Genomic DNA, 11,997 nt, shown 5'->3' with positions numbered 1-11,997 from the left:
TGTGTGTGTGTGTGTGTGTGTGTGTGTGTGTGTGTAATACATATTTTCGAATGTTTTAAGTAATGACATACGTTGTGATAAGGTTGCGAGGAAGAAGTCACTTCTGAAACGGAGGTATATGAAATAACAACACAACCTGTTTCACCCGAAGATTGTGCAAACACCACTTATGGTTGCTGTCCTGATGGTATTACCATTGCAAATGGTGCCAACTTTGAGGGTTGCGGTGTCATTAATACCGAAAATTGCAGCGCGTCCTACTTTGGATGCTGTTTTGATGGAATTTTCGCGGGTTAGTTACATAAATTATTACAATAAATCGTAATAATAAATTATAATTAACACAAATTTTGTAAGAATTATTCACAAAATTTGTTGAATCGGAAAAGATATTAATTTAACATTATATACCTGTTAATATATTTGGAACATAATATTTGGATCCATTAATTGGAAAATAATATTTTATATAATGTTGTGTGTGTGTGTGTGTGTGTGTTATTGGTGATTCCATCATACGTGTTATTAATTGATCAAATAGATAATCGAAACAAATTGGTTAACTATTCTAAACTATCTTCATTATACATGCTTTCATCGCCTGTGATTATTTCCACAGCTCTCGGACCGGACAACTATGGTTGTCGCATGCCATGTCACGACAGTGTTTACGGATGCTGCGAGGATGGAATAACACCAGCACATGGACTGAACAACGAAGGTTGCTGCTTATCGACACTATACAAGTGCTGTCCGGATAACAGTCTGCCAGCTCGTGGGCCAAACTTCTACGGCTGTGGCTGCCAATACACGAGATTCGGTTGTTGCCCGGATAATTCGACGGTAGCGCGTGGACTAAATAATGAGGGCTGTGGCTGTCTATATACACCTTATGGTTGTTGCCCGAATCGATTTACTCCCGCCAGCGGATACAATTTCGAGGGATGCCCATGTTACACTTACCAATTTGGATGTTGTCCCGATGGTATTACTATTGCCAAGGGCTCTCATGGTCAAGGTAATTCCACGATCGACATAAAAATATGGTACATCCAAGTAAAAAATATGGTAAAATCCAAGTGTTGAGAGTAATTCAAGCATAAGAAGAGCAGAAAATTACGTACATTTTGTAACGTTTACAGGTTGTGGATGCGAAAATATGGAATATAAATGTTGTTCAGATGGTAGAACGCCAGCTAAAGGATCAAATTTTGCGGGCTGCACCTGCGACGCATCGCAATATGGATGCTGCCCGGACGGAATTGAGGAAGCTCAAGGGGAGAACTTTGAAGGTTGTATCACAATACCTTCGGTGCCCGGTGCCGCATGTGGTTTGAAGAAAGACAGAGGCTCTTGTCGAGATTTTACAGTCAAGTGGTTCTATGATACCGATTACGGTGGTTGTTCAAGATTTTGGTACGGAGGCTGCGAGGGTAACGAAAATCGGTTTAAAACACAGGAAGAATGTAAAGAAGTTTGCGTTCAACCAAGAGGAAAAGGTAACTCTATTTAAATATAGTATTTTACACAATAATTAATTGTTATACATATACATATATATATTGCGTTTTTTTGCAATATAAAATTAGAATTAAATATACAATATTTTTCACTTTATAGAATTTAGATTTGAAACCAATTCTATACACAACGAGCCAGTTAAATCTATTTAAATTTTAAAACATCAAAATTCTAGATTCAAACATTCAACAACAAATTTTATTTTGCAGCTGCTTGCTTTTTGCCAAAAATCTCTGGTCCTTGCGAAGGATATCATCCAACATGGTATTATGATGCTGGCAGAAAGCAATGCGGTCAGTTCGTCTATGGTGGTTGCCTCGGCAATGCTAACAAGTTTAAAACAAGAGAAGAGTGTGAAGAACTTTGTGTCACACCGAACGACATCGGTAATCAATGATTAATAATATATATATATATATTTTCATTTAATTTATTTTGCCCTCCTGTATAAATACGTCTTTCAAAAAATCTTACATTATACACTGAATTTAATCGAATAATAAATAAAATATATATTGCACTTGAGAAAATTCATGAACCAACCAAATTGACAGTTGTAAGTTTCTTATTTAAACTTTACCTACAGATCCTTGCGATCAGCCGAAAGAAGCAGGTCCTTGCGCAGGCAATTTCACAAAATGGTACTTCAACCAAGAATCGCAAACTTGCGAACAATTCATATACGGTGGTTGCAAAGCGAATGACAACAACTTCCCGACAGAAATCGCTTGCCACCAACAATGCTTACAGCCAGGTCGAAGGAAAGGTTCGTTTTATTTATGTATTGTTATCGCTTTTTATATAAGCATTAAAATTTCATGTATTTTACATACAAAAATTATCTATGACATTCGTCTGAAAATATGATTTGAAATTACTTTAATCAGACGAGATATTATACAATTATTATTCTTTCAAAATTTATTTCAAATTTGTTTAATTAATGTTTTTAAAATTATATGAAATGTTAGTACTGATATTTTTATCGATTTAATATTTCTGACAATAATGACTAGAGCCCGGATTAAAGTTCTGAGATCGCATCAACCGTAGCTAGCTCTCCCCACTACACCTCATCCCCCAAGTGCCATCGCTCTGTCGCTCGCCACGGCTTCGGGCGAGTGTCAGTGGGGAGAATTGTGAGGAACGTGCTACGGTCAACTCGAATCGGTACGTCGATCGGCGGATAATCCGGGTTCTAATAATGACTATCGACTTTATTAAATTTTTTAATCTAATAAGTTAAATCCATTGTATAAATTTGATTAATTTTATATATATATATACATATAACTTATTTAGTTATAGTTAAATATTCATATAAGTATTATATATTAGTTAAATACTCATATAAGTATTTAACTTTTATATATCCACATATAGTTAGACATCGGATATAAAAATTTATCAAAATTAAAGAATCGTCATTTTATATAATATAAAAGAAATTTGTGAGGTAAAATTTAAATAGTATTACAATTTAATATTTACAATAATATAACATTTACATTTTTTACTGAAAAGTATAATAAAAGCACACTATGAGATTATTCAGCAGATAAGTGAAGCATAAATTTATCAATAATGAATAGTAGTACTTTTGTAAATATGTTGGGCTTATTCAAAATTCATTTGCCACCGATATTACTCGTAATCGTTTCTCTAGTCGTTCTTCATCGACTTGATTGCATAGATGGACGAACTTTTACAGTAAAACTGTCTGATGTATGCACCTTGAAGAGAGATCCCGGACCCTGTCCGGGTTCGGCATTACGCTGGTATTACGATATCGAACGTGTCACTTGTAGCCAATTTGTTTACGGTGGTTGTAAAGGCAATGCCAATAGATTCCGTACTCTTGCTGCCTGCCAGCAGCGTTGTCCTTCACAAGGTATAGACAGCAATGAAAAAGAGCTTAATTGCTTCGTGGTAACATCATGCACAGTGACAAGAAAACAATACTTTTGCTCAATTTTGAGAAAGCGTTGTTTTCTTCCTTTTTTTTTTTTGAACAAATTTAGCTCTTAGGTGATGGTAACCGAAAATAATGTTTAATGCAAAGTTGACTATGGGTGCATTCATCAGTACTACGACCGCTCACTGAGCGGTCTCTTGTACCTGTTTGGCCTATATTTTTAGATCTAACGGAATATATCAATCAGATGCAAGAACTCATTGATGAGTGCTCAGTGAGCGGTTGTAGTACTGAATGTACCCAATGAGTCGTTTACCAGCTATTACATGTTAGCAGCACAATACGAGACTAGAATAACATAATCACGTTATTTTCACAATCGCGCGCTACACAGTTTTTTTGATCTGTATACACGCTTTCACTTGCTCGTAATCTCGCCCAACACAATATAAAAATATAAATTCTTTAATCTTTCTTACAATAGGATTAACGTAAAATATCATACTGTATTTTATATATTTAATGTTAAAATTAAAATCTTTTCGCAACATTGGACACTTGATATAAACCCGATTGTAGTCAATTAGAGAGAATTGTAATATTTTGCAAATTATTTATCTATATTTATTATAATATTTTATTCTATAAATTTTTAATTATATAATAATTTTATAAAAAACATATATACATACTTTGTTTGTATGTGTCTAAGACGCGCATGTGCGCGCGTATGCATATGTGTACATTATAATATTTATATATCACCTTCTAGCATTAATATATGGCAGTGACAGAAAAGGAATTAGTATATAAATTTAGGTTCTTATAAATTATTTACTTAAATTGAGTGTGCATATTCATACAGCTGTTAAGTAGCAGCTGAGCAATTTGGCTAACAGTAGGAATAAAAATTTTTTAACTAACGACAAGTATAATAATGAAATAACTGGAATTGGAATAGGATTGATTAATATCTCATCTAACTCTGCATGACATAATAATTAATACGATTAACAGATATTTGCACGTTGCCGCGGGCGGAGGGTACATGCATAGAGAAGCAATCTCGATGGTATTTTGATCAATCGGAGAATCGCTGCATGCCATTCTATTACACTGGCTGTAATGGCAATAAAAATAATTTTGAATCTAGAGACGCATGCGAGTCTGATTGTCCGCCTAAAATTGGTAAGACTTTATTACCCTTAATATTTATATCCCTCTCCCCCCCCCCTCTCTCTCTCTCTTCCTCTCCAACACTTTTTCTATTTCAAATGTTATTATATTTGTAAAAGCGCTTATTCTTTCTGCATTTTTTATTATATTAACACTACCCTAGTAGCACAATTCATTGGCGTAACATTGGCCCAACATAGGCCAATGTATGCCAACGTTTAACCAATGTTTCGCCAATGAATTGTGCTGCTTGGGTACAAACTATCCTTTTTTGCATTGTATACAAACAAAAAAAGTTCCATTTAATTTAATTATAAATTAATTGAAAAAGGTTTATATTTAGTTGCTTATGATATGTAATATTATATTATATATAGCACACATTACAACTTTTTTAATATGTAGAAAAAAATTATACAAAAAAATAAAATATAAATACTTATTTCAAATTTTCTTTTTCTGTTTATTTTTCTCAAATTCTGTAATATAAAAATTTATATATCATAACTTTCGAAATTTGTTATCACTATATTAATTAACACATAATATTATTAAAAGTATTAATAAAGAAAGTAAGATTTCATAATAATTTTGAAAAAAATTATACAAAAAAATAAAATATAAATACTTATTTCAATTTTTCTTTTTCTGTTTATTTTTCTCAAATTCTGTAATATAAAAATTTATATATCATAACTTTCGAAATTTGTTATCACTATATTAATTAACACATAATATTATTAAAAGTATTAATAAAGAAAGTAAGATTTCTTAATAATTTTTCGATCTCTCTCTCTCTCTTTATACGATTTCTATCAATTAGAAAACTTTCTAACAAGCAATAACATATACATATATATACATATATATATATATATATAGTATGTAGTACAATTTTTAAATTCATGTTGAATACAGAGCAAGATATCTGTCTCCTACCCGCTCTTCTGGGAGAATGCCATAATTACACTCAACGATGGTACTACGATTCCTATGAGCAACACTGTCGACAGTTTTATTACGGTGGATGCGGCGGGAATGAGAATAATTTCATAACCGAACATGACTGCATCAATAGATGTGTAGCGGTTATCACCACTCCGCCACCACCAGGACAAGTCGAATTCCAGCTAGGTAACGTTTCTAACAGCTTGAAAAATTATTCGAAAGTAACAACATTCACTACTATTCATTACTTTTACATATTCTAGAATTCTGTTTCTTACTCGACGAACACGGTCCGTGCTCCGAAAATCAAGTAAAATGGTTTTACGATAGTCGTGATGGTGTTTGCAAACAATTCCGATACGGCGGCTGTCAGAGTAACGGCAATAATTTCAATACTCGCGAAGAATGCGAATATCGCTGCGGAGAAGTTCAAGGTACATATATATATAAGCTGTATATAAAAACGTAAAAAGCTGCAAAATATAAGAATGTATGTAGGTACATGAAAAAATCAAAGTTCCAAAAATTATACTTGTTATAAAAATTACAAAAACCTGGAGCATGTAAAATAAAATTATTTAATTACAGAAAAAAAATTATTTAATACTTTGATTTGATTTACATATTACAAAAAACTCAAAAAGTATTGCAACTATCCAAAGAAAATTATGAAAATTTCAGATCCTTGCACCCTACCAGAAGTGATCGGTCCTTGTGATGGTTTCGTAAAGCAATTCTACTATGACAAGCGCACTGATTCTTGCTACGAGTTCGAGTATAGCGGCTGTCAAGGCAACAAAAATCGCTTCCAAGATAGGGAATCTTGCGAGAAAAAATGTAGACGGCAAATGGCTGCGGTTACACCGGTGATTACTCCAACATTAGCCACGATAACTTCGCCGACTGGAGAATCAAAGAGTGCGATTTGCTTGGCGTCAGTCGATTCTGGCGATTGTAGTGACAGTATCACCGCGTATTATTACGATGCCCAACATCAAATATGTCAGGCGTTTATTTATGGCGGATGTGGTGGAAATGCTAATAGATTTCAAACCGAAGAACAATGCGAGCGACTCTGCGGAAGATTTCACAGACAAGGTTATAACGAGTTCTAATATAATTTACATTGTTTCCTTGCCACTTTGTAATAAAATCTACATAGGCATCAAATAAACTATTAAATCACATTAAGCGATTAACAAAAGATCAACTTCTAAAGATTTGAGTTTAAAGCTATTAGTAATTGTCTCAACTTTTTTAACTTTTTTATTAGACTTTTCACTGAATTTCTTTAAAAAGATTATTTAATATAATTAAAATGAGATTTATTAGATTAATGTTCTCTTTTTAGATATGTGTAATCTCGCTGTGGACTCCGGCCCATGCAGAGGTGCTTTCCGCAAATATTATTATGAACCAGGTTTACATGCCTGCCGTGAATTCATTTACGGTGGATGCGACGGTAACGCTAACAGGTTCAGTACGATCTCTGAATGCGAGTCTATTTGCATACATCATGAAGAGCCTGTACCTCCCGGAAATGACACCAGTGTTTTAAATTTATGTGCGTATATATTTATACCATTATCTCTTTTTTCGTTTCCTCTCAAACAGTATTTTCAAACTGTTAATTTTTCTAATCATATTTTTGTAGAATTTTTATACTAGTTTAAAATAGATAGATTGTATAATAGTGTTTATAATAATGATACAGCGATCTGTAAAGAACCAGTTGATAGTGGATCTTGCACGTCCGGTGCCACAAAACGATTCTATTTCGACGAGGAACACCAAACGTGCCGGGCGTTTATTTATACCGGATGTGGTGGCAATCGCAACAGATTCAAGACTTTCGAATCTTGCATTAACACTTGCCTTAGGAGTAAGTTTAGGATAAAAGATCGTTAATGAGTTTATTACTTTCTTTTTATTATTACAGATATTGCCACTCAGCTATGCTCTACACTGTACAGCAATTGCTTTTTATAAACGTACATATTTATATACGATTTCCGTTTCCTTACGTATTTCTATATGTTTAAAGGCTTTTCTCCCACTTTTTCAGCCATTTTGTTCACGCGATATTTTGTTTTCTCTATCCCTCAATCCTTTGATTAACATACGATTAAAATGCATTTGTATCGTTTAAAATATATTTAAAAATTTAGACATTTAAAAATTCTTCCATTGTAATTAAATTTACAATCAGACATAAACGTGGATGAGATAAAATTATATATGTAAATTTTTCTTCTACAAAATACAATCGCAAATAAAACATAATAACTTTTTAATAATTTTTACGTATCTGACATTCAACGCAAATAGTAAAATTGGAAACATAGAAAATTTTTTAAAGTATACGAAAATTTGAAGTATATTGTACTGCTTGTATTTCTCTCCTTCACTGGATGCTAATCGTATTTCTATGCAGCAAGTGTGTCAATAGCTATTATTTCTTTTCTTATATTAGAATTACGCTTGCAGCTCGAGAAAATAAAATTTTTCAATTTCTTATAATTACAGCGAGTAACGAAATTGATGTGGATTCAAAGGATACGAAAGATCAATGCGCGGAGGCCAAGGAAGAGTGTAATATTATCCGTTGTCCGTACGGTAAGGAACAGTACGTGGATTCACAGGATTGCGAACGCTGTCGTTGTGTCGATCCTTGTAGAACAAAAATTTGTCCTGAGAGTAATCGTTGCGCCATTACGCTAGTCGCTACGCAAGATGGCACGGAATACAAAGGCGTTTGTCAGTCAAGTAAGCAACTTATGTATCTTAAAATTTTTATTTTATTTCTAAATCTTTTTTGTCATATCAATTCTTGAATAATTCTTTGTACGATCGTATAAATTAGCAACAATCGTAATATATATATACATCTAAGAAAAAAATTTATTTGCGCAATAAGCGACATGTGGACAGCGGCGCATGTTAAAGATATATATATATATGTGTGTATATAGAGAGAGCGAGAGAGAAAGACAGTTAAATTGTTATCATCACTTATATAGAGAAATATATTTTTAACAATATACTTTTATATTAAACTTAGTCATCTCCCTATGAATTTGTCTGTAAATAAATAAGTGTATATATATATATATATATGTGTGTGTATGTGTATAATATTGCAGTCGTTAAACCCGGTCGTTGCCCAAAAGTATCAAACAGCACAAGATGTGAACAAGAATGTGTCACGGATGCGGACTGTCCTGTAGAATGGAAATGTTGTAACAGTGGTTGCGGCACATCCTGTCTGGAACCCGCACCAGAAGAAATTTTAACGACAACATCATGGCCTACCGTTATCCCGCCACAATATGGTGGTGAACCTGCGATGATTCAACAATCCGAAGAACCTCATGTCAGCGCGCAAGAAGGTGGCTATGTTACATTGAAATGCGTCGCACTAGGAACTCCCAGACCAATCATCACGTGGAGAAAAGATACTACATTGGTAAATTATGTTACTGTGTATTTCGAATGAGCGAAACAAACACATAATTTATATTCGAAAAAAATATGACAAATACATAATTATAATTGAACAACTATTTCTCATAATCTTCTGAAGAATTTAAAAATATTTTGTGAATATCGGTTTTAGATTGGGCCTTCAGAGAAAAGACGGCGTATACTACTTGATGGATCTCTTCAGATCATTAATTTATATACTTACGATAGAGGTACTTACGTATGTACCGCTGATAATGGTTTAGGGCCACCGGTGAGGGCGGAGTATCAATTAGACGTCACAGGTACATAGAAAATCCATTTATTTCACAAAGAATGATCTTTGCTCAATATTAACTTCCAATAGAATATCATGGATCAACCATGGGATTTTGGCACTACTTTGTTATAAATGTCTTATGAAATGCATTCGAATATTAGAATAACATAGATTTTTCCATTTTCCCTTAATACTAATATCAAATACGTTTACTAAGATATCGATTGTGGATTTACGTTTTAGAGAAATGCATTTGGGCTGGCATGAAATGAAATGAATTTAATAATGTCACGTAGTACTAGTTGGATATCAATTAAATTGCGATTTTCGTGGTGATGGTGCAATTAACATTTCTAAGCATCGTGCATGCCTCTTTTCTGCATTCTTTAGAACCAAGTGAACTTCCCGTCGCTATCATCGGAGAGCCCGATACTCGTATAACGGTGACGATGAACTCGCCGATAACTCTGCATTGTTATGCTATGGGATGGCCGAGGCCATTTGTCACTTGGTGGCGTGGCGACCAAATGTTACCTCTATTTTCGGACAATTACGAGCAAGATACCGATTATACTCTCTTGATACGCTCGGTAACTCTAACCAGCCTCGGCATTTATACTTGCCAGGCGTTTAATGGCATCGGTACACCGGCCTCTTGGTCGACAACCTTGCAAGCAGTCGGACCTGTCTACAATGTTAAATCTGAACACGAAGAGTACACCAAATATCTTGTCCAACCACCAAAGAGACCCACTACTGAAAAACCACAGTATCCTTACAGGCCTACCAGAACGCAGTCTCCTCCAGAACATCAAACCTACGCTCCCGTCTATTCCTCGAAACCACCTCACATTCCTCGCGTTGTTCCTCTTGAAATCACTACCACTGAGCTCAGTAGCGCCAAGTTCAAAGGTGAGGCTAAGTGATGGCTGATACTTATGTGTCTAGCTACGTTACACCAATGATTGTGATTAAATTAATTTGTTAGTTACTTCTTTCTCAGAAATTTCTTGCTTTAAACTTCCCATAAAGTTTTCACGTGCATGGATGAAAGATTTATTTTTCATTGTATCTTGTCTTTCAAATAAAGTTTCTCCAGAATGTCCTACTCCGCACTACTGGTCACAATATAACGATGTAATTAAATTCGTCTTAATTAATTTCTTTTTTCTGCATGCACGCCTAATATGAAAATTTACATCGCATTGTATTATAAGACTAAAGCTGCGTTAAGACAATTCTTGCTTATTGACTATTTCACGTGTATTCTAAGAATTTAATATGATTAACAATGTATCTCTCTATCATTACAAGGAAATATGAGAATGATCGATGTAAAAGTATTCCAAAGGAAGATTTTATACATTCTCTTATTGAGAGAAAATAATTTCTTAATATTTATTGAATAAAAAGTTTTTACTGCTTTGAGAATATTAATAAACCTTATGTCTCAATTTCTTATCACACAGTGCCGGTCAAAGTCAATGTATCAGCAGGACAATCACAATTCCCTGAAGGCAGTGACATAAGCATCGCTTGCATCGTCGATGGTTATCCGATCCCACGTGTACTCTGGTATAAGGACGATGAACTTATTCGAACCAATAATCGAATAAAGATTTCTGGTAAAGTCATAAGTCTTAATGTCGATACCTTTTTATAAAAAGCAACTATTTTCAAAGATACCAGAAGATTTGCAGGTTATCGCCGTGTTTTCATCCACTGCTACTGTCAATATTTCGTGACAGCGTCTATACGTAAAGGGTGTTCTCCGGAGGAGCAGTTTATAGTATCAGTGTGCTCCTCGTTCTGATGAAGTGAACGGCAAGGTTCATGAAACGTTGGCATTAGCAATGGATGAAAACACGGCGATAACCCGCAAACTTTCTGGTATCTTTGAAGATATTCATGAAAGCCTAAAAAGCGTTATAAAGCAACTGTTTCTTTGCAAATATATTACAGATTTAATAATAAAAATTATATATTATATATTATATATTTTTATTTGCAGAACTCAATCGACTTATCATTAGCGATGCAAGTCGAGAGAACTCTGGCCGATATCGATGCGAAGCAGCCAATGAATTCTCTTCGGATTCTGATAATGTTGATATACGTGTAGCTGGTGAGTGCAGACTTTGATTCATATCATCGATATGTACACACTTTCTTTATACACATATTCCTCCATGCAAACAATTCAATATACGTTTCATTAATATGATTGATTTTTTTCAGGTATCTTTATTCATCCCCATTGCCAAGATAACACGTTTTTCGCCAACTGCGAACTTATTGTTGCAGCCAAGTATTGTACACACAAATACTATGCAAAGTTTTGCTGCCGATCATGCACAGAGGCCGGCCAGTTACCAGCAAGAGGACCTTATATCGATAATTCGAGAAGAAGAAGGAGATTTATTCCGCGAATGCTTGTATAAGACATCAAATTGACTTTTCGATATTTCCGACATACGTGATAGCACGTAGGTAAATAATACTAAATATCGATTCTGGATCGTAGCCGGCGGGATTCGCAATAGAAAAAAAATGAGAAAGAAATTGCGCGTACCTGCTCTTATCGGACGTGCCGGATAATCGATTTATTAAATCACTGCCAAAGTCTTAGAGCGTTTATACATAGGTATAATATGTATATGTATACGATATTTGTATATGTATATATATATATATA

General features: G+C 34.2%; 1 protein-coding gene across 4 annotated transcripts in view; it reads left to right on the top strand.

The window, feature by feature from the left end:
* The window catches only part of Ppn (proteoglycan-like sulfated glycoprotein papilin), a 79,022-nt gene extending 67,080 nt beyond the window's left edge, over positions 1 to 11,942 (top strand). The window contains exons 22-39 of one of the 4 annotated variants that reach the window (XM_018462826.1): positions 83 to 292; positions 620 to 1,018; positions 1,143 to 1,499; positions 1,731 to 1,907; positions 2,108 to 2,287; positions 4,454 to 4,624; positions 5,531 to 5,746; positions 5,824 to 5,994; positions 6,242 to 6,658; positions 6,912 to 7,124; positions 7,275 to 7,442; positions 8,087 to 8,326; positions 8,704 to 9,026; positions 9,177 to 9,327; positions 9,693 to 10,214; positions 10,772 to 10,927; positions 11,314 to 11,427; positions 11,541 to 11,942. In XM_018462826.1, coding sequence (XP_018318328.1) covers positions 83 to 292; positions 620 to 1,018; positions 1,143 to 1,499; positions 1,731 to 1,907; positions 2,108 to 2,287; positions 4,454 to 4,624; positions 5,531 to 5,746; positions 5,824 to 5,994; positions 6,242 to 6,658; positions 6,912 to 7,124; positions 7,275 to 7,442; positions 8,087 to 8,326; positions 8,704 to 9,026; positions 9,177 to 9,327; positions 9,693 to 10,214; positions 10,772 to 10,927; positions 11,314 to 11,427; positions 11,541 to 11,743 — 4,388 coding nt within the window. In that variant the 3' untranslated portion in view covers positions 11,744 to 11,942. The remainder of the gene's footprint in view (positions 1 to 82; positions 293 to 619; positions 1,019 to 1,142; positions 1,500 to 1,730; positions 1,908 to 2,107; positions 2,288 to 4,453; positions 4,625 to 5,530; positions 5,747 to 5,823; positions 5,995 to 6,241; positions 6,659 to 6,911; positions 7,125 to 7,274; positions 7,443 to 8,086; positions 8,327 to 8,703; positions 9,027 to 9,176; positions 9,328 to 9,692; positions 10,215 to 10,771; positions 10,928 to 11,313; positions 11,428 to 11,540) is intronic. The other 3 variants (XM_018462828.1, XM_018462827.1, XM_018462829.1) reach the window with 3 other exon arrangements.
* The last annotated feature ends 55 nt before the right edge of the window (positions 11,943 to 11,997 follow it).

Source organism: Mycetomoellerius zeteki, unplaced genomic scaffold, assembly GCF_001594055.1.
Source record: "Mycetomoellerius zeteki isolate Tzet28-1 unplaced genomic scaffold, Tzet1.0 scaffold146, whole genome shotgun sequence".
Lineage (NCBI taxonomy): Eukaryota > Metazoa > Arthropoda > Insecta > Hymenoptera > Formicidae > Mycetomoellerius > Mycetomoellerius zeteki.
The sequence above is the reverse complement of the archived record's forward strand: the minus strand, read 5'-3'. Positions and strand labels throughout refer to the sequence as shown.